The sequence below is a fragment of the Aethalodelphis obliquidens genome, unplaced genomic scaffold (assembly GCF_003676395.1).
Source record: "Aethalodelphis obliquidens isolate GAN/ISIS:26980383/991018 unplaced genomic scaffold, ASM367639v1 scaffold12, whole genome shotgun sequence".
Lineage (NCBI taxonomy): Eukaryota > Metazoa > Chordata > Mammalia > Artiodactyla > Delphinidae > Aethalodelphis > Aethalodelphis obliquidens.
The window spans coordinates 2262155-2284350 of NW_020837956.1; the positions used below are offsets into that span (position 1 = coordinate 2262155).

At 38.2% G+C, this 22196-nt stretch overlaps 1 protein-coding gene across 1 annotated transcript in view; it reads left to right on the forward strand.

The window, feature by feature from the left end:
- Window positions 1-3315: 3315 nt before the first annotated feature.
- The window catches only part of LOC113623723 (neurexin-1-beta), a 706008-nt gene continuing 687127 nt past the window's right edge, over window positions 3316-22196 (forward strand). The window contains exons 1-2 of the mRNA XM_027113158.1: window positions 3316-3611; window positions 6751-6912. Coding sequence (XP_026968959.1) covers window positions 3438-3611; window positions 6751-6912 — 336 coding nt within the window. The 5' untranslated portion in view covers window positions 3316-3437. The remainder of the gene's footprint in view (window positions 3612-6750; window positions 6913-22196) is intronic.

Here is a 22196-nt window from a genome sequence, read left to right on the forward strand (position 1 = left end):
ACCAGAATTCACTTGACTCCCTATCATCAAATGATCAGAACAGTGAGAAGAGAGAAATGAATTGAAGGGAATTGGGAATTGTATTTTTATTGACTACGGTAACAATTTTCTAAAGACTGACACCTTTATAATATGTGACGTTCCCACGGGCTAGCATAAGGCCAGATAGTGCTTATTGCCGTCGGTCGATCTTCAGCTCATCGGCACTCTCATTAGCATTGGATGAGAATTACTATTTTTCCATAGCTTTTACAAAGCCTGGAGTTTTTCTATCTTTTCATATCACTTTTTGTCAATTTCATGGCTATGAAATAGTTTCTGAATATAATTTGATTTTTGCCTTTCCCTGAAGACTCATAGAATTGAGCATCTTTTTATTTATTCATACAGCATATACCTGTTTTTCTGTGAAATTACTATACATTTATTTTGCCCATTTTCCCATTGTTCATCTTGTTTTTCAAACCGAGTTATCAGAATGCTTTGCGAATCCTGTATTGTAGTCCTTTGTAGATTAATATGGTATGAAAATATTTTCTACCAACCTAATTTAGATTCTTACTCTGTTTATGATATTATTGATGAACCAGGTGTTCTTAATTTTAATGCAGTTGAATTTATCAATATTTTATTAGTGATTTTTGTGGCTATTTAATAAATCCTTCCATACTTCAGTATTGTAATTTCTTGTCTTACAAAAGTTTTACAGACTTACCTTACTAATTTATATCCTTAGTCCATGGAGAATTCATTTTTTGTAAACAAAATGATGTAAAGATCCAATTTCACTTTATTCATGTAGATAACCAGCTGTCCCAGCACCATTTATTGACTAATCTATACTTTGCTCACTTATTTGCAATGCCTGACTTGATATAAATCATTTTCATATATGCTTAAGAATATTTTTAGTTTGATTATTATCTTTATTCTCCCCCTTTTGTCTGTCCTAATGCATTATCTTTATTATCATAATTTTCTAATAATTGTTCATCTTTACAGGAAAGTTCCTTAATCTTCTTTCTCTGGTGTATCTTGGCTATTTTGGGCTCTTTGTTTTTCTCATAGAACTTGTAGAATCAGCTTTTCGTATTCATTTAAAAAAAATCATTGAGATTTTCACTGGAATTTCATTGAATCTATAGATCTGTTTATATGTTTAAAATATTGATTTTTCCCTAGTGCGTATAACCCTACGATCTTTCTGAAATATCTTCAACCCAACAGTTTTTTTTTAAGATAATTTTGGTCTTTCAGTGTATACAATTATATTTGCTAATATGATGTGGTTTTTTTCACTTATACTCTTGATAATGCTTATGTGTTTCTCTTGTCGTCCTACATTATCTAGGACTTTAAGCACAGTATGTTGATAGTGGGCATCTGTGTTCTGTTTCTGATCTTAAAGAGAGTGTTCTAGATTTCACAGTGAAGTATGACATATGCTATTTGTTTTAGATCATTTATCACATTTATTACATTAGGCAGGCAAGGAGGAAGACATCTACCATTTCTAGTGCCCACCAATTTTGCCAGATGCCTGTACAGCATTATCTCATTATATCCTGAAAGACTGGTATCACTAACCATTTTTAGAAACTGAGATTTTAAAAGATGCATGATTGCCCCCAGTGCAGTTAACAAGTGGCCAGCTAGGATCTAAATTCATAGTTTAGCCTGCTTCTTTTTTTTTTCCTAGTATATCAGAAATATTTTCTTGTGCTGGCTCCCAATATCAAGGCACTTGCCATATTGAACTGACCAGGGAAACAAACACCTAAACTGTAGACATTCAGAGACAAGGATTAGGTCAGTCTTGGTCACTCTATTATCCCTAAAGACTAGCACTGGGCTTAACAGTTGGGGGGATTTCAGCCAATATTTTGAGTGTTTGAATGGAAGGGACCCTCTAGTATGGATTGGGCTGTGCTTGGTGACTCTGCCTCAGAATGTGGTGGGTTGAGCCTGACCACTAGTCTTCACTAATAGTTTACTAGTAGACAGTGACTCTCCCTCAAGGATTCACTCTCTTGTGAAAGTTCTTAGGTGCTCACGATTTTACTCAGTGCCATGCCTTGTTTACCTGTAGCTGCTTATGGTACTTTCTGTATCCAGAGAGTCAGGTCATTGGGCCTTGATGAGCTGAGACCTTGATTTGAGCTCTGATGCAAAGACATGAGTTATTAGATTATTGAATGACAATATTCCTGAGGTAAAATCCTATTGCCAGGTTAAGAGTGAGACCCCTGTTAGTATGTGAACCCTCTAGTGAGCGTAGTAGAGATGCTGTATTACCAGGGCAGCAGGTTAAGGTTCTCTAGTATCACTTATAATTCTATGTTTATAGTTTATCGGAAGCTGAGTCCGAACCATACTGTCCCATTGTTCTTGGTACAACGCCATCATTGCCTAGAAAGTTGAGGGAGCTTTTGGCTTCTACTCTTTTTTTGGTTAAACTCGTTTAATTAGTGGGAAAAGACTGCTCTTTCCAAATAGCCACCTTTCTGTTTGATCTAACATTTTGTGGGATCTACATTGTTACTCCTAAACGTAGTAAAGACTGAGATATATAGACGATGTTGAGACTTCATTTACATGCTGTTCCCCTGAGGATGTCCTGGATTTCCAGTCTCATAAAAGCCAGCCCTGCCATCTGTCTGGTGAGATCAGGGAATGAACCAACGATCCAACTAATGCCATTAAGCCTTCTATCACTGCCGCCTCCACCCAGGGAGAAAAAATGCACTTGCTCTATAGGAAATCTATTTACTTCCAGACCAAATTCTATTATTTTTTCTTTGCTTTCCCCTCATCAGATAATCTGTCATGGTTTCTCAGTGGTGGAAATATTTGGCTCTTCACTGAGAAGATCTTTGAATATAAATGCCTCACTGAAAATTAAAATAACGCCTCAGTTGGATGGAGAGAATGTTGTAAACACATTGGAATCCATTGTTGCCAGCAGAGTAGAACCATCCAATATGTATTTATGGTACCTGACTCGTGCCCTCAAGATATCACAGAGCTACTTTCTCTGATCAGAGCTCTTGCAGTGATACTTAAAAATGCATTGGATTTTCACGAATGTCAGCTTTAGCTATTGCAGTTGATGGCCCAAGAGCTGAGGTTTATTAAAAATATACTGCCACCTACAGTACTATTTAACTCTCTTTGACAGGGCTCTTGTTGTGAATGTTAACTAGACAAAGAGTTCATTTGGGGGCTGATTAGTTATTGTTTCTGTGAAGATTTGCTAATTTACATAGTATGTTTCTTTACTTACGCATGTATGTATCTGTTTTCCTCTAGGAAAAGAAGAATACATTGCCACTTTCAAGGGATCTGAATACTTCTGCTATGACTTGTCTCAAAACCCCATTCAAAGCAGCAGCGATGAAATAACTCTGTCCTTTAAAACCCTTCAGAGGAATGGACTGATGCTTCACACTGGGAAATCGGCTGATTATGTCAATCTCGCCCTGAAAAATGGAGCTGTCTCTCTGGTCATTAATTTGGGATCAGGGGCCTTTGAAGCACTAGTGGAGCCCGTGAATGGAAAGTTTAATGATAATGCCTGGCATGATGTGAAAGTCACCAGGAATCTGCGTCAGGTAACAGCGCAGTGGATAAGAGAGTAACTGGCTTTGTTTCTCGCTACAGCTGTGTGTGTGGTACTTGAAAACCCTAACAACATGATACAGGGCTCCTCAGAGTGGCTTACAAATTAGCTCTTTCTTCTTCTGAGATGAATCTTCCTGCCATACTTGAGCAGGGGCATATCTAGAAAGTTCCAGGGGCCTAAAGGCTATTTTGACACAGCGACATATGACAGTTTCCCAGAGGGCTGCAAGGTTATCCCTGCGACCTGCCCTTCCTGTGATGTGTGTGATTCTGTTGTGTTTTTAGTTTTTTGTTTATTTGATTTTAAATTATAGTTTTCATGGTGATCATTTGGAAGCATGCACATTGGGGTCATTAAATCACAGTTCCTTTTTTGTCGTTAAAAAAAAAAATCCAACAACAGTGTGTTTGTGATTTGGGAATGTATCAGTCCCTACTCCCTCCCCACCCCAAACTCTGAAATGAGGACAAGAAGAGTCCCTGAGGGGGAAAAATGACTTTGGGGATTTCCACATCTCCTGAAGAGTCTGTTTATGAAGGTATTTTTACTTTTAGCACAGACACTTATGTTAAATCCCAGATGTCTCTGGAGAGGCCAGTTCGTCTTCTAGATGCCCATTTCTATTTGATTGTATTTAAAAAAAATTCTTCCAAGTGTCTACATTTTAGGAAAATATCAATTTTTCAGTAAATCTATGGGTCCCCGTATACTGTATGCTTTTAACTGAGACATATTATTACAGTATATATATATATATACAGATGAAAGTGAATAGATTGTCCTTTTATGCTGAACATGATAAGTTTTGATTATTATTTGAAATTTTATCATATTACAACGTACCATTCTGTTAAGTGTTGACAGTGACTAATTTTTCTGCAGTACCTGCTGATCTCAAACTAATATCCTTAACATACTTGTTGTTTCTCTGAACAGTTGCAGAATGACCGGATTGTCTCTGGTTTTCCTTTACTAAAACAGCCCTCTCTTTCTGAGCTGTTAACTGTCTAACCTTTTCTTTCCCACTTCTGAAAGGCTTAAACTATCCAAGCTAGAGAAGCAAACAGGAATTTTAGGAGTGCAGATTTAGTCTAGCTGAGGCAGAAGAGTAAAAATGAAGGATTTCTTGAGACCCTCCAAGACCTTTCAGAGGCCTTAGTGTCATGGGAGGGGCCCTGCATGCTTCACACCTGCCTTGGGGGATAGTTGCCCACCATCGGGGTAGCTGTAGACCACGGATTTCCTATAAGTGTGTCTCTTTGGTTTTCCCTTTTTATTTTTCTCTCAGATTCGCACCAAGAGGCCGAAGGCTCATTTGAGAGAAGCACAGAAGGAAGGGTGGGGCTTGAGGAGCCTACTTTCTAGATTTGCCTTTGCTCAGGTTACAAACCAAACTATGAATTGGTAGCTCAAAGGAAACTGCAGTTATACAGCCGGGGTGCATGTGTGGCAGGACAGATTAAAAACAAATCCATTCTACTCATTCTTTGTGTCAGGATCTTTGCTTTGTTTCATTGCAGTAAACTGTGACCCTAAAGTCCATCAATATGACCGAAGGAAGTTTTGGAGTTGAGCAGAAGTCCCTGTATGCTGTAAAATTGAGTAGTAGGGCAATGCCAACCGATTCCTATGAATTTGCTGGGACTGGGGTGGGCCAGGGTTGGGGAGGGATCACTTATGGGCGAAAGGCGTCAGTGGTCAGCTGATGAGCTTTAGGCCTTTGAATCCCTTTTAGACTTTTTCAATGTCTGTCAGATGTACTCAGGGAGACAAAGGAACATTGCCATATGTCTGTTTCTGTCTCATAGCAAGTTACGAACAATACTGGCAGGAAAAATATTACCTCTATGGGAGGCCTATTTGTTAGTCTGCTTTTTTCTTGTAAAATTTTTTTGCCCTTTTTCTATGTTACTAACATGCTTAATAACTAACATGTCATTCATGGAATGTTTCATTCTACTAACCGTTACCTGAATCAAAAAATGTACTAACATGGTAGAGACCATCATATTTTTTAAGTAACGATCGTTATTCTGTTCACAGTTTTTAATTTCCTTTCTCCCCCCTTCTCCACAAAGCACTCAGGCATTGGACACGCTATGGTAAACAAACTACATTGTTCGGTAGATATCATTCTAATTGTTTCTTATTTTGGGTTTGCCGTGTGTTTTCTTTCTTTCTTTTAACTGTAGACATCATTAACAAAAGAGGAACTGCGGTTGGTACTCTTCTGCTTACTTTGACCTCCTTCTTTTCATCTGTTGTTGACCTTCTTATTTTTTACCTGTTCCTGTCAACTTCTGTTTTCCAACTCACCTGTAGGGGCATCGTTAACGTTTCGAACGTTTTGCATCCAGCTGTGGTTAACACGGGATAAGACAAAATGGTGGCTGGCCCGAGTGACCGCAAGCTCAGCCAGTCTCGAACCATTCATGACGCATGGCATGCACCCTTGATTTGGGAATGCTGGAGATGCCACACCCACTCATCTTTCCGTCATCACAGAGCAGTTGTGTTTTCCTTTGGTTCTCCCCGTTTTCTTTCCTTTCCTTTCTGAACGGTACTGTCCCTCCTGCATGTGCACATCAGCGTGTGCTGCTTCCACTGGTTGTTTTGTTTCCCCTCGCCTTTGGCATGGACGTAGGCACTTGCATGCTGGACAGCTGCTGCTCAATAGTGCAAACAGTGACGTTGCTGGAAAGAGCTTGCGCCTTTTCTGTTAACAAGGTGCACGTTGTGATTAGTTAATAACAGACGACTAAACTTTGCTAATATGTACTACCAGCAAAACTAACCTAGGAAGCATTTTACTAACACCATTTTTGTGTCTGCTAAATAACTTTTGAGTTGCCGTAGGGATGATGCTGACACTTGTTCAATAATCAGTTAACTCTCTAACTAGTTTAGATCTCTTAGGGCTAGTTGCATAGAATCGGAGAATAAACCTCTAACAGACATGAAAATGGGTTCCGCCATAGGTCTAAAAATAAAAACCAAACAAACAGAAAAAAAAACCAAAACGCAAAATGAAAAACTAAAACAAAACAAAACACAAAACAGGCATATCCCAGGATTACAGTATCTAGGTCTGAGTATAGCGTGTCCTTTCCCTGTGCTTTGTTATCTAGGTGACAATATCAGTGGATGGGATTCTTACCACAACGGGCTACACGCAAGAAGATTATACCATGCTGGGGTCTGATGACTTTTTCTATGTTGGAGGCAGTCCCAGCACAGCAGACCTTCCTGGGTCACCAGTCAGTAACAACTTTATGGGCTGTCTCAAAGAGGTAAATATCACCGTCACCGGAATCATTCCTAATTCATGACCTCATCATTTCAGATCCAGACTGAAAGCGCCTTTGCTGAAGACCCAGAGTTTGTGGTGTCAGGGGGCACAACCTTAAATTCAATATTCCACTGTTGTTTATATAGGATTGGGGGGATGGGGGCAACTCATAGAACATTATCAAGGAATTAACTTCCTCTTCTTTACAGTCTGTAAGTAATTCACAATTATGATTTGCAGGGGGCAGTTGTATATTAGCTATAAAAGAAAGTCAAACACAAAGAAATACTGGGTCTAGAGTTAAGCCAAACACCTTGCTCATTTCTACTTAAATGCCTTAGGTGTTATATATGCAGCAGTGACTTATTTGACCATTACAGGAAAGAAGAAGAAAAAAAATAGGCTATGAGAGACCAAATGCAACAAAAACAAGATGAATCTATGTGATGAAATAATTTTGTTCCTAGGTTTTAAATATGTTCTGAAGGAAGTAAAGATGTTTCATTTGTGATCCAATGAACTCACTTGATACTTACCTGAGTGAAGCTATCAGGCTAAAAGATACCAAGAACTTCATCCCTCATTCCCCGCTGTCATTGTTGGTTGTAACTTTTGATGGGATCGGGACTTGTTGGGGTATGGGAAGAAAAAGATCAGGAAGATCTATTTTTCTATAACAGCTGCCTGTTTTCATTCAGGCACAACCCAGTTTCTCTTGGCTGCTAGAACCAGAAGTTCCTCTTGCATTATATGACTGTAGTTTAATGGTACAGACCTCTAAAATTTAATAACTTTGAATTTATTAATGATTAGCCATAGGTGGTGTTGGTAAGCAGTGATGTACTTTGGTTTATTTATTTATTGGAGCATAGCTGCTTTACAGTGTTGTGTCAGTTTCTGCCGTACAGCAAAATGAATCAGTTATACATATATCCCTTCTTTTTTGGATTTGGTTTATTTTAAAGAAAATATTGTAATCATATAAACTCAATTCAAGTAAGCATCAGTGAAAAACGATCCATGCTTGAATTATCCTTACCTGTTTTTCATTTATGTAAATATACTGGATGTTGCATTGCCCAGTACGTGAATGTATATGGAAGAGTCCTAAAAAGGATTCGAAAACGCTGTAGTTTTAACAAATACAAGGAGATGCAGTTCTGAAAGGCTGAATCTAACTATGCTTTGTGGTGGAAGGGATTGATTGCCTCCCAGAGAATAACTTTTACTTTTTACAGATACATAACATGACCCAGGACTGTGCTAAGCTCTGTGAGCATTATAAAATCCTAATAATTATGATCATTGTTATAACAGTAGGCATTTTCTGAGCTCTTGTTTTGTGCCTAATGCAATACTAAGAGCTTTGCAGGAATCTCCACAATATATGAAGTAATTATCTGCACTTTTCAGACAAGGAAACTGAGGTTTGGAGAGGTAAGTTTCTTGAGCAAGGTCTCATGGCTAAGAAGTCTGCAAGCCTAGAGCATGATCATGGCAGTCTGAATTCAGAGACTTGTGTGCTCTTAGCCACCATAATAAACAGTGTCCTAACAGAATGTTTGTTAGGAGATTACGTAAACCCTCAATTCTGTTACAAACAGAAACAACTTTTAGAAATGTAAACTAGACATTTCTGTGTGGTACAGTTATGCGCATTTGAGTACAAAAGAGAGTGAATGAGTGGAGATCTAGTAGACAAGGAAGATACACAGAAGAGTCAGGATGTGAGAGCGTATTGAAGGATAATTATGAGCCGGGGGTGGAGGACATGTTTCAGGTTGGGGAGAAGCATGGTGAAAACATAGTTAGATTTCACAATATGATGCCTGAAACCCTTTCTGGTGATAGGAATTGGGGTGGGGGCAGAATCACACCCCCAGTCATCCACACCATTTCCTCATTTTCACTGTGAACAGATCAACCTATGGTCAGCCCCTAGGCCCTGCTTTATCTACAGAAAGTTAATCTTGCTGTGGACTGGAAAAAGGAAAGGGAATCCAAGGATCTCGAGCAGAAACTGGAATCTAGCTAAAGAGCCCTTTTGGGTATCCTGTAAAAACATGAGAGTTTCTGCAGTGATCACCCAAGTTCAGCTGCGCCTCACTGTCTTCTGAGTTCAGGTTGGGTGAGGCAACTTTCCGTGTGTGTGAATCTTCAGTGGATTGCCTTAATCCAAATTTACAGTTTCAGATTGAACTGTACTTCAGGTTAATATCTTTAATATTTAAGTGTTAATGAGAAGTTGAGATGCTTTAGAACTCACCTCTTTTTTAAAATTAGACTATAGTTAACTTACAATTTTATATTAGTTTTAAGTACAGCATAGTGATTCAGTATTTTTGCAGATTATACTCCATTATTGGTTATTACAAATAATGGCTATAATTCCCTGTGCTATATCCTTGTTGCTTATGTATTTTATACTTATCTTTTTAATTGGTCTTTCAACCATAAAAACCAAGTCAGGTGATTTTCCATTTATTTGGCAACTACTGAGTCCAAACAATGAGGATTCACTCAAGTTATTGTCTCTGTAGGTTTTGGATAGATATCACTCATCTTACCAATAGGGCGCTTCCTATATCTCTCTCTTCCACAGCCTGGGGTATGTGTCTGGAGCAAGTCTTGCCAGTGTTTTACTGATGTACAATCTCTTACACTTTATTTCCTCCCGACACACTAGAGTGGGAGGATACGGGCACAATCAGCCTATAAATCAAAACACACTTTACTTGGAGACGTTTTGGAAGGTTCATAGTTTCCATCCAAGTCTGAGTTACTATCTATTTAGAATGGCCTGCTCTTCCTACTACTGAAATGAAATTGTGACAAAGTAGCATAGATTTTGAATCAAATCACCTTATTTCAGATAGGTGAGCTCTGTAGAGTTGCTGAAAAGGGAGAAACATACCCATGTTCATTCTCACCACATCCCTCTTAAGCCCATGTGAACCTTCCTTAACTCTTATCTCAGGCTTTCTGCCCTCAGGCATGTTATATAAAATCTTAATTATGATTTCATCTATGGCTCATAACATTTTTATATTCAGTCTAGTATGTGATCCCCCTTAGGATGACCAGTCCTGGGGGAGATACTCATAACACTATGTCTGAAGTCATAGAAGAAATTTTGGAGTGTTAAAATAGGAAGAATACTGGAAGTCATTCTTCAAGTCCAACCTCCTTATTTTGGAAATGGGAAAACAGACCTAGAGGTTATCTGTCCCACCGAAGAGCAATGAAGGGGTAACAGGATAAAAACAGAATATTGTCAGATAAAATATAATACTTGAATGACATTATAAACAGTGGCACTCAAGATACAAAACTAGAGATGGCCTACCACTCTCACTAATTCACATCTTCATTTTTTAAAGATTAAAGTAAAAAAAAAAAATTACTCCACATGATGAAACAACCCATAATCTAGTGTTTATTAGAAGCAATTAGCAGTTAAGGCTCTCCCTACATGGCATTTGATAATGCTTATTTGAAATAAGACTTGGCTTGCGTGGAGAGCAGCCAACCCTCATTAAGAAATTTTTTTTTTAGTGATTAACAAATTTCAAAATCAAGTAAAATTATTTCAACAGAATTTGGCAAAACTTAACCTGAACTTCATATATTACTTTGTTCAAACCGAGAGGGAGCTTTGAATGGCCAAGAAATTATAATAAGGGCATCAAAGTAGTTTTTTAAAAAGTATTTATATTTTCATCATAAATAAATAAAAAAGACTTTGGAGAAATGTTTGAGGTTACTGAAAATGACTTTCAAGGGTATAAATTTGAGAAAAGTTACAGGAGAAATTGTAAATAATAAATTACCATTATATACAGCCCACATGTATGAAATTCCTAGAGGATAATGGATCTTTGAAAATATGCTTTTTTTTTTTTTTTTTTTTTTTTGCGGTACGCGGGCCTCTCACCGTTGCGGCCAGCATGTGGGATCCTCCCGGACCAGGGCACGAACCCGCGTCCCCTGCATCGGCAGGCAGACTCCCAACTACTGCGCCACCAGGGAAGCCCTGAAAATATGCTTTTTACATTTGATTTTTACAAAGGCAGTACTAATCATGCTTGGAGAGAAGCATTTGTTTATATTCTTTGCATTTTGTATACCACTGAATAAAACCTGAAATATATGTTGCTTAAGAAGATCACTTAAAATCAAATTTAATTTTTCCAGCAAGCAGTTTTTTGAGTGATTGCTACAACAGGAGCGGGAATTAGAAGATGCCGTAGAAAGTTAAATCATGGCGTCTAAGGGAGATGTTTGGAGTCTATTTGAGGACACCTACTGCCCTGCCCATTCACCTTATGTTAGACCTTCGCGGTCTCCTAGGAGTTTCGACTCGCCCAGGAAACAACAAGAGTCGGAAGCCGATGCAAAACGCAAGAGGTTTATTGAAGGCCGGTGCACCGGGGTTCCTTGGTCCTCACGCAGGAGGTCGAAGAAGGAACCCTTTTGGGCGCGAATATGTCAGTTTTATAGGTTCCCACTTCCCCGTATGTAAATTATAGATTTGGTTGTGTTCTCCTGCTGACTGGTCCCGGCTTAGGCTTGGACCAGAGAGGGAACTTGTCCCTAGCTGCCTGATTGGTCTTTGACAGACACCTTTTTTACATTTTGTTATCTCCCTCCTTCTCCCCAGCTGCCTGATTGGTCTTTGACAGACACCTTTTTTACATTTTGTTATCTCCCTCCTTCTCGGAAGGGGGCCGGACATCCTGGAAATTCACCCATTGTCTAAGAAGCCCCTATTGTCTGGAGAGTTCTTAATCATTAGCTGGAACAATGTCCCTCGAGTCCCACACTTAAACAACTTGGAAAGCATTTTTTTTTTTTTCACTCTAAAAGTATTACAGTCGATTCCTAAGGTTCTCATGAAAGGTTTTTGTTTGTTTTTTAACATTCAAAGATAGGTGGCAAACTCACTAATATGTGTTTCTATCCCAATATTTTGACCATGAGGGCTTCTGCAGTTAATGACTTACAAGGAAGGGTCATGCTGCTCCCTCATTAATCTTGCCTCAGAATCTCCTTGGGCTATTATGCATTTCTTAGCCTCTTTGTGCCTCCAGAATGCTTTGAAACACCTATTTCCCTCCTGCAGAGTGAACATTATTCAACATAGTTTGTTGGTAGGGAAATGAAACTGAAAGGGGAGGAAAGGATTGTACTGGATAAAACAACCTAGAATGCTTTTTTGGAAGTTTTTTTGTAGCTATGTGTACTTGCTGGAGTTTTACAGTCAGTTGTGCGAGTAGAGACACTGCCTGCGTGAGGAAATTTAGAATGCTACCACTAAAAGTTGCTTGGGATGAGCCTAAGGAAGGATTCTAGAAAAATAAATAAGTGAAATGCTAGGGGGAATTAAATCCCTACTGAAAAATTCATCAACCTAATTAGATCAGCGCAGGCTTTAATTACATTGAGAAACTTTTAGCACTAAAAATCTGGAAGAAGCTATGAAGTGGATGAGGTTCAGAAAATATCCTTTTATGTAAACATTTTCACCCACTGTGAAGAAATAGTTGATACCTGCATGTAATCAGCATGGTCCTCTCTGCCATTTGCAGTGGCATCGCTGTAATTCACACAATGTACCAGTATAAGCACCAGGAAAAAGGTGCAATATTTCCTTTGCGCAAATACCTCTTAATTCCTGTCTTACTTCTTGTGGACAACAGAGAACTTTAGAAGATTGTGAAGGCTTCTCAATCTATCCCCTTCTATAGTAGAACCAGCTCATCAAATGTGGGTTCCCAGGTGTCCTTCTGTTCTGTCTTATTTCCCTCACTACTCAAAGTGAGTTCTTTACATATAAGAATAAAAATCCATGGCAGAATTTGCATTTTAAGTTATTTTTCCAATTTTTAAATAAAAGGCTTTGTGACCTGTTGGAAAAATTTGACCTCAAGGAAACTTTGGAGGGTAAGGAGATCTTCACTGATAATCATGCAACTTGGGAAGAGGGAGGACTTCTTTATCTGGGAGAACGTCCTCATAGGGGTTCCAAAGTCATGATTAAACACGTTTCTCCCAGGTTTTCATTTCCTCCAGACTCTTCCTTGTTGGGGTCCCTGATACCTGTAGATAGTTTCTGCCTTTCCTGTCTTATTACATTGTCACAGTCTATATATTGATAAGTAGCATTTTCTAATGCATTTATGTTAACCTTCCCACATGTCTCATTCATTCTTTTGGAAAGAGAATTGCTGTTTGCATTCCCATCTCACTTCCTCCTAGCCATTTTCCATACATATCCGCATGTTTTTACTCACCATATTATTACATAGCTAAGGAAAATAAATTCTACCTTAATTATGTTTGGCAAAATGTCCTCAAGTTAACTAACCATTTTAAGATAGATTTTACTAATGTTCCCCAAATAGTAGACTGTACAAAAATACAAAAGAATTCCTGTAACACAAGGACTCACACATTGGCTCTGGGCTGCCTTCCTAGAGGTAGGGTCTTGGTTTAGTGACTTGTAAGAGAGCTTAGCTTAGCCTAGATGAAAAGGAGGCAAACTGACTTACAGTGTTGGGCAAAGATTCTAGTCTAGAAAGAAAATAAGTTTCTCCACCTGAAAGAAAAAACCACAGAAGATGGCAGTTTGCTTTTAAAACTTTTAACAAGAAAGCAAGATGGAGTTTATGGGAATGTCAAAAAATTTGACAAATTCTTATGTACCATTAACCTGATTTATTATAAGCCCTGCCTGATGTCTTTCAGATCTTGGAAATACTGAAATGTGTTTCAACTCTTCTGCTGTAATAAATTGTTGGCACTAAAATGCAGACAGAGGTCAATTACCCTTGCCTCCTTTTCATTTTCAAGACAGAAGACCACAGCTTCTTTTAAGTCAGAAATCCCCCTTTCCTTTTTAAGGATGTCTTTTCAAGAACCCCTGTGAGATAATAGTAATAACCTAAGTTGAGTACTTTTCCTAGTTAGAGCGCATTGCCTGAATGAGCTCATCTAAACATACTCTAGTGATATAAACTCGGTGGTACCTAATTGTGGCTAGGATTATACAAGGCATTCTACAAAGGGATGCTAAAAGTCACAGCTATTATAAAAGGGTAAGAAGAGTTGGTATATTTCAGAATAGTAATAATAACATACTAAGCATTTCCTATTTCTCATGTGATTTCTACAACACCCAGTGAGTTACCCCACTGTACCTAGGGCACAACCAGCAGAGCAGCACAGCAAATGTAACAATTTACTCCTAGAAAATAAATTAATGGAACTTTGTGAAATAATTAGATATTCAGTATTTCAAACATAGCAGCAAGGTAATCATGGAAGACAAACACCATTTTTTTGCGTGTGTGTGGTGGACTTAATGGCATTTTATCTTAGATTTTGCTTTTATTATTAAATTGCCTGGAGGGGTGCACTGTCATTTTTTTCCAGTGCTTTGTATGTTCAAAAGTAACTCTCTGAGCATCTCACAAGTTACATACTAGCAGTATCCCTATTTGACAAATGACATGGAGACAGGAGAAGTTAGGTAACTGACTAGGAGAAAACAATCACTAGCAGAGCCAAGATCTGAATCTTAACTAATCTGACCACAGAACTCTTGCCTTTAACAGCTACTCTATGTTGCTTCCTTTACTCATAATATAATCTTGCTTCTATTTCCTTATTCTCAATATTTTTAGTAAAGTATAATTAAATGAAATGAACTTTATAGGAACCTTGAGGAGAAAGAGAACACAAAAATGCAACCTAGATTAATAGGATGTTGCAGAAGGGGGTGTCTAAGTGGGAGGGGAAAGAGCAGGAAATATTTTGTGGATGCCCAGTTACACGTGAGCTTCCAGTGGGAATTTTTCTCTTACTGTTCGAACTGGCACTGGAATGTCACCTCTGTGAACTGCTTCTCTGCTCTGTAAGTCTGTATCCCTTCCTCCTCTAAGGGTGTAAAAAAGATAATAATGCTTGTCATAAATTTCTGTACTCTGTAGCCAACCGTATGAACAGGGATACACACAAAAAAAACACATTTGGAAGTACTTTCTAGATTTCTACAAAGTATTGGCTTCATAGATTGCTAAGGGTACGTTTCCTTCTGTGCCTTGTAGCCTTGGGGACAAGGGAAATAAGCAATTAGGGCAGAAACCAGGCATTTTGCCATAGGCACTCCTCTTCGAGATTGGGTTCAGGAAGTCCCATCTGCTCAGGTCCCCAAGGAAGTGGAACTCAGGTCTTTAGTCTCCAGAGTATCTGGTGAGTTCTTGTCTGGAATTCAGCTTTTTGAACATAGCAGCCTCCCTTCCAAGGGACCCACAGATTTCTATTTCCCATCATATTCGGCAGATGCCCCATAGCCTGGAACTATATCAGCAGTTGACATAATGCATTGCAGTGCTTTCAGATATCAAGCTAGCATAACATGGTTTGGTAGGGGTTTCAATGACATTTTAAGGAATTGATGCATATTATAGAATATGACATTTTCTAGCCCAGCAGAAAGCAGTAATGAATAATGTCTAAGACTTAACATTTCCTCTTAATTTCAGCACCCACTAGAGTACCTTGTTTAAATTGTTCCATTCACTTAGGTATGTGTGCATTCAATGAGTCAACATTAATCAATACCTACTATGTGCTAGACCCTGTACTACACACTGGGGACACACAGATAAATAACACACCTAGGAATCTGGAAGGAGAGCCTGACAAGCAGAAAATTAAAATACAGGTTCTTTAAATGAGGTGTTGAAAATTGCTCTAAAAATGCAGCAGAAGCTGTCATTAATTCTGCCAGAGGAAATCTATAATACTTTCAAAGAGAAGGTGACAAAGTAATCTGAGTTATCCTCTCTGTCTCTCTTCGCTCAGCTCTATAATGGGCATGATATTACGTGGGATTAAAGTTCTGCTCTCAGAATTTGAAAAGAATAGGAAAGACGAAATGATATGAAGGATTCGAAAACACATTACAAAGAAGAAAAGCTCCATAGAAATGCAAGCTTGTACTTTACTGAGTTTGAGCCGTATTTTAAAAATCTGATCTCTATCCAAAACAAAGTGAATATTTTGGTCTTCATGTTGATTTCTATTATGAGACGATATACTCTCGTCTTAGTTCTTTGGATCAAGTGCTGTGTTTGGAAGAAAATTATTCCTGTACACCACAATTGGCCTTTGTTTCAGGAGAATTATCACTATTGAAACACATTTAAAACAAATTAATTACTTTAAAATGAAAATAATTCTGTTATCATTCAGAAGCATGTGATTTTAAATAATAGGAAAATGAGATTTTTATCTTTGTTGAGTAAATGTTCTGCACACAGAGAAATTGGTGACTCTGAGTGTTCAGTTTAGTTCCACATGTATGATATGACTATCTACTATGTGAAGTACCAGGATATGATAATTAGGTTGACATAGGTTATCTAATCCAGGTCATGATAAATGAATTGTCCATCAAACATATATATTTTTCTGAACTTAAGTTTCTAAATTTGAATCAAATGTGATGACAGTAACCAGTTATAGATTGGTATTCCGTTAAATTAGTTAAGACAGATTGCTTTAGAATCAGACAGACCTGGGTTCAAATCCTGGCTCCGTAGACTTAGTAGTTGTGTGACCTGAGAAAAGTAATTTAATGTTTTTTGCTTCATTTTTCCTTCACTCTAAAGGATTAAGTGAAACTATGTAATTGAAGCACTCAGCATAGTACCTATTATACTGTAATATTTCAATAAATGGTGTGTGTTAACTACAAATACACTGCAGGTAGGAATGTGACCTATACATATATATTTCACAGACATGTAACCTATGTAGTCACACAGGGCCCTCACACGCAGAAGGACCCTGCTCTTGGTTTAATATCTTCCTCTTGCCATCTTGAAATTCTTCATAACTTTTGAACAAGGAGCCCTTCGTTTTTATTTTGCCCTGGACCCTGTGAAGTATGAGGACTGTCCAGGTTGCAGACAAGTCTATGAGATTTTGCACATATTATCTCATTTTAAAAGTTATTTCATGTAACTGTCCTAACAGCTTTGTGAGGAAATTGAATTGACTTGGAGGCCACAAGTTATTTATAACATCATCAAGGCCACATCACTCATATGTAGAAGAATCCAGAAGAAAACCTCTGTTTATTGACTCTAGCCAGTGTGCGTTCCTCTTTTGTTCACCTGAGTTATAACAGACACCTTCCAATGTATCAAAAATTAGTAAAGACGACTGAGAAACTCAGCGTTTTTAGAAAAACACGGATATCTTTTTAATAACTGGGAATAGTCACTTAATTTTTATAGTTCAAATGCAAATAGTTTTTTGTTTTTACTTTTTAAGGATTTTATCATCATCATCAGATTTCACATAACATTATTTTTCAAACTCAGTCACTGTATTCCTTCCCTGCACTCAGCACCTGTAGACAAAGCAGAGTCTCATATGTAAGACTTCAATGCTTGTTTGAAAGAGTAAATTGACCTTTTTGTTAACATTTTCTTCTATAAGGTCTCCAGACTGAAAGGTATGATCACCAACGATTGAAGTCAATCCTTCGTTAACATTACCTTTTGCTATTATTTAATAATTATTTGATTTATCATGGATTAATCAACACATTTATATAAAATTACATGGTGTTTATATAGAACAATTTGTAAGCAGTGGCATGCGACTTAAAGCAGTAGGTTTTAGGTAGTTTAAAAGGAAGCAATTCTTAGCCCATTTAGGGATTTACTATTCAAGGCGTGGCCTGTGAAGCAGCAGCATCAATATCACCTGGGAGCTTGTTAGATGAAAAACCTCATGCTCCTCCCCAGATCTACTAAATCAGAATTTATATTTTAATAAGATCCCCGGGGGATTTCATATGCAAATTAGAGTTTGAAAATCACTGAGCTAGAGCACCTCAGCCATCATGTTTTGTTGACATCATTGACTGTAAGATGTACAATTACGTTATGATTGGCATTAAACACTGCCAATTAACCTAGGCTAGAATGCACCTCAACTGCAACTAAGATCTGTATTTTAGACATATTAAAATATAAAACAGTGTATAATTTAGTAGTTCAGTAGTGACCCTGAGGCTTACAGCCAGAGCCTCAGCATCTCAAAGTGCCAAGACCCTGGGGAAACCCTCCCGGGCTCAGTTCTCCCCCAGCCCCTGCGTGGGCTCAGCCTTCTTCGGAAGATGGACATCAGGATCTTCACATCCAATTACACTGAGGGCACATGAATCACCAGGATCCACCCTGAGCCAGGCCCCCAACAGTCTAAATTTAGAGGCAAATACAGTCTTGGGATGAGGTGTACTTACTATCCAAGCAATAAGCTTTTGCTAACGAAAGAGTTGGAACTAAGCCCATGACCATTAAAGTAAAATGCCTGTGTGTTTTAATAACAATTTTAAACTAGGTCTCCTAACCTCTATTTGATTTTGAGTACTGCTTTCATAGCAAAATTTGTTCACTTGCAAAAGTGCTGAAAATCACTGTGTGCAGGTTTACTTGGGTTAATTATTATTTTTGCGGGTAATATTCTTATGCTGAATTTTCCATATATACTCATCACATTTTTTCAGGCCATGGTTTATTCAGGATTATTTTACCTTACCAGAATTTGCTAACTTAAACAGATTTCTGTGTATTTATTTACATTTTAACAACTTTGTAACATAATGGGTTATGCCCTAAAGGAAGTAAACTCTTCCTTGGATATAAATTAGACAGTTGGGGATTTGAGGCATTAAGGAACCATTTAGGGAAATGCTCCTTCTGCAACATGAATTTTAATAAGAGCCCCCTAGAGGCAACTAAGCAGTATGACACCTCTCTAAACTGAAGCCACTCAGCCTGAAATTTTCTTGGTGATTAAATGAACAGAGATGCCTTTAAGTGACGTAAATGGGAAAACCATTAATCCCAGGAAGAGTGTGAAGTGTGTGCTTACGTGATGCTTATAAAAAGATAACTTTGTCTGAAGTGAAGTGGCTGCAGACTTTGCAGTAAGAGAGAAAAGTACAACAGACCCCCTCAGAATTTCTTTAGGACACCAGATTTTTATGGTACTTTATAACTTTCCCCACTATCTTCCTCTAAACTCAATTTGTAATTAGAGGCTATTTGTTCTTGAAAATATATTCAAACTAAATTTCTTTGTCTTTATTAGATTAGAATTACACTGAAAGCACCACCACTTACTTTAATCCCCCAACCAGGGAAATGCAGCCTTTTTCACTTCATACAACTTTACTCGCACTTTTAATGCAACTCTTTCTTTCTGTCTTGAAAATACACATAACGCAGGAAGCAATTAAATTTGAAATGGAATATCCAGAAGTGTAGTTTAAGTAATAGGAAAGGTTTTTACGTTCATATTAGTTTTTCTTTAAGCACTGTAGTACTTATGATCCTTGAGTAACAGTCCTTCGAAATTTGTACATTTATTCACCAAGCCCTCACTGAGTGCTAGCTACATCTCTAGCACTGACTAGATGCTGGATTTACAAATATGGATGATTTTCATTGCCTCGGCTGGATTCTGAAGACACATAACCATGAAAATGAATTTCAGTGCTTTTAATTCAACAACAACAAAATGTATCAAATGACCTCCATGAAATGAGCCTGTGCAGGATGCCAAGTGAGGATAGAAAAAGAATAAGACATGGTACAGATGAAACGCATAGGTAATTAGGTCACCTGATTCTGCTTTTCCACCTCACCTTGGGCTTATCTCTATCATAGTATTGCTACTATAATTGTATCAGTGTTTGGTCAACTAGGGTTTCTCAGGAAGATTAAGCCCTAATGCCCTAAGACATGCATTGTATGTAATAGTGCTAGTTATGTATCATCATTGGGAGAATCGAGAAAATAGTTACTCAACTAATTTTCTATGTTCTGTGGTTCAGATGAGGACTTTGGTTGAGAAGAGCTAGGGGAGACTTTTTTGCTAGCAGGGATTGTGACTATTTCTTTAGTGCTAGAACCTGAGGCACAGTTGGTGCTCTATAACCCTTGAGTAGATTCATTATAATTATACTTAAGTGAGATAAGTTCTACAACAGAGGTTTGTGCTGCGTTCTAGGGCAACACAGTGTAGAGAGGGGTGGTCAAGAAATGTAAAAAACCAGACTTTCCCAAGGAGATACTATTTGAGCTTAGCATTGAAAGGAAAATAGTATATCTCCAAGTGAATAGGATGTGAACTACAAAGTTTGAGACAGAGGATAAGTTGGAGAAAGGGCACGGTTGTAAAAGAATACACAGCCATGCTTGGGGGGATGTCTGGGGTCAGTCAGTGTGACTAGGGAAAGGATGTACAGAAGGGAGGTGAACACTGACGCTGGATAAAAATTGAAGGAAATGATGTTGAAAATGGATAAAATGATGACAGGATATGACTGCCCCAATGGTTGAAAGTTTTGTGTATTAAAAATCATCTCAGAGTTTATTAAACTGCAGGTCCCTGTCCCTATAGCTTCTGATTTAGCAGTGGACCTGAATTTTTAACAAAAATTTAAGGTAATACAGATGCAAATGATATAAGGACTTTAACAAAGACTGCTACTTGTTATAGGGTTCTATGGATACTTCTAGAAAGGTCTGTGATAGGGCCAGGATTTAATATGAAGGATCAAAAGACCCGAAGCCTCCAGTTTAAAAAGGAGAGAACTGAAACACACCAAGGGAGAGATGTTAAGGGTTGATCTAGCAAGGGAAGAATGGGGAATAACAAACAATCCAGAGGGACCTCAAAGGTAGAATCAAGGTGACTGGATGAGTTTTGGGGAAGAAAGAATAAAAAATACCAAGACAAGACAAATCTATATATTTCAACCAAAACAAAGCAATCAAACCAGATATTTTTCTTCAGATCAGAGCTCAAAGGAATGGGGAACAAGGGCAGTGGGAAGCATGAAGGAAGTAAGAAAACTGGCTTCCCGGGATGCACTTTTTGACTGTTTGGCCTGTACAACCCTGAAAGTTGGCCAGCACATGTGAAGTGTAACCCAATGCATTTTACTTAACCTCTCTGAGCACCAGGTTTTTCATCAGTCAAGTGAGGGGATTAAGTTTTATGTACTTTAAGGTCCTTTCCTACAATCTTTAAGTCCTGAGGTAAACCCTTCCTATAGTAGTGGTTGCAAACACATAAGCATTTTTTACAGAGCTATCTGCAAGTCCTATTCTCAGAAGTCCTCTAGCCAAAAAGGTTCTAACATATCACTCTGAATGACCTTCATTATCCTCAAAAGATAAGAAAAGATAAGATTTTTTCCACCTCCCTGATCAAAAACAAAACAGAACAAAACAACAAACAAAATACTCCTAAAGTCTGAGACAAAATGTGGGTTGAAAGAGATTCCTATCTTCCTGCTTAGTTTATTATTTTTTCTTTCTTTCTTTTCACGTTGCCCTTAAGGAAAGTTTGGCAAAGGCTCCAGAATCAGATTATCAAGAAGCAGCACAAATTTAAGAGTCTTTCTCTGCCCAGGCCCTTGAAGTCTTTCTGAGGCAACCACCTGCTTTGATGCTGGGAGGCCAGCATTCTCATTAAGTTTTACGGTTTTCAATCAAACAAGCTTCATCGCTCTAAACCCGTAGCCGGTCCCACAGTCCAGTAATAGGGCATATGATGAAAACATTCAGTGTTTTAAAAAATTCAAAACACGAGATATGCTTTCACTGCTATGTACCTCCTTGATTTCTAGCAAAGGTAGGTGAATGGGTTCTGCATGTCATTGCCTTGTAGTTTATTTTTAAATAACAATTTGAGTCTAGGAGAGGGATGGTGCTTGTGAACAGGTGAGTGATCTCTGCCAGAGAGTAGAATGATATTATTTTAAGAATGGTATTTTTAGGGATTGGCTTCGAGGAAAGTTTTAGCCTGGAAATTTTTAACATGGAGCAGGGAGATACCAGAGGCCAAGTATGTCTTCGGTTCTTTGGAAGGAAAAATACTCATACCAATCTCTCCCTCCCGGCGCTAGGGCTGCAATGCATTAAAGAAGAGAAATCAGAGAGGAACTGTCTCTGCAGTTGGTACTATGATCACACATGCTAAGCAGTGAGTAAGTGTGGGAGGAGGTGAAAATGTCAGCAGAAGAGATGGACGAGGTTCAAAAAGTGCTTTCTCCTGCTTCACGGTTATTATAGTCTGCTTCCCTCTTTGCCGGAATCCATGTTCCCTTTCATTCTGTTAAGAATACAGAGTGTATCTGAACCTCCAATAATTTTATTAGGAGGGAAGGAAAGAAGGAAGGAAGGAAGGAAG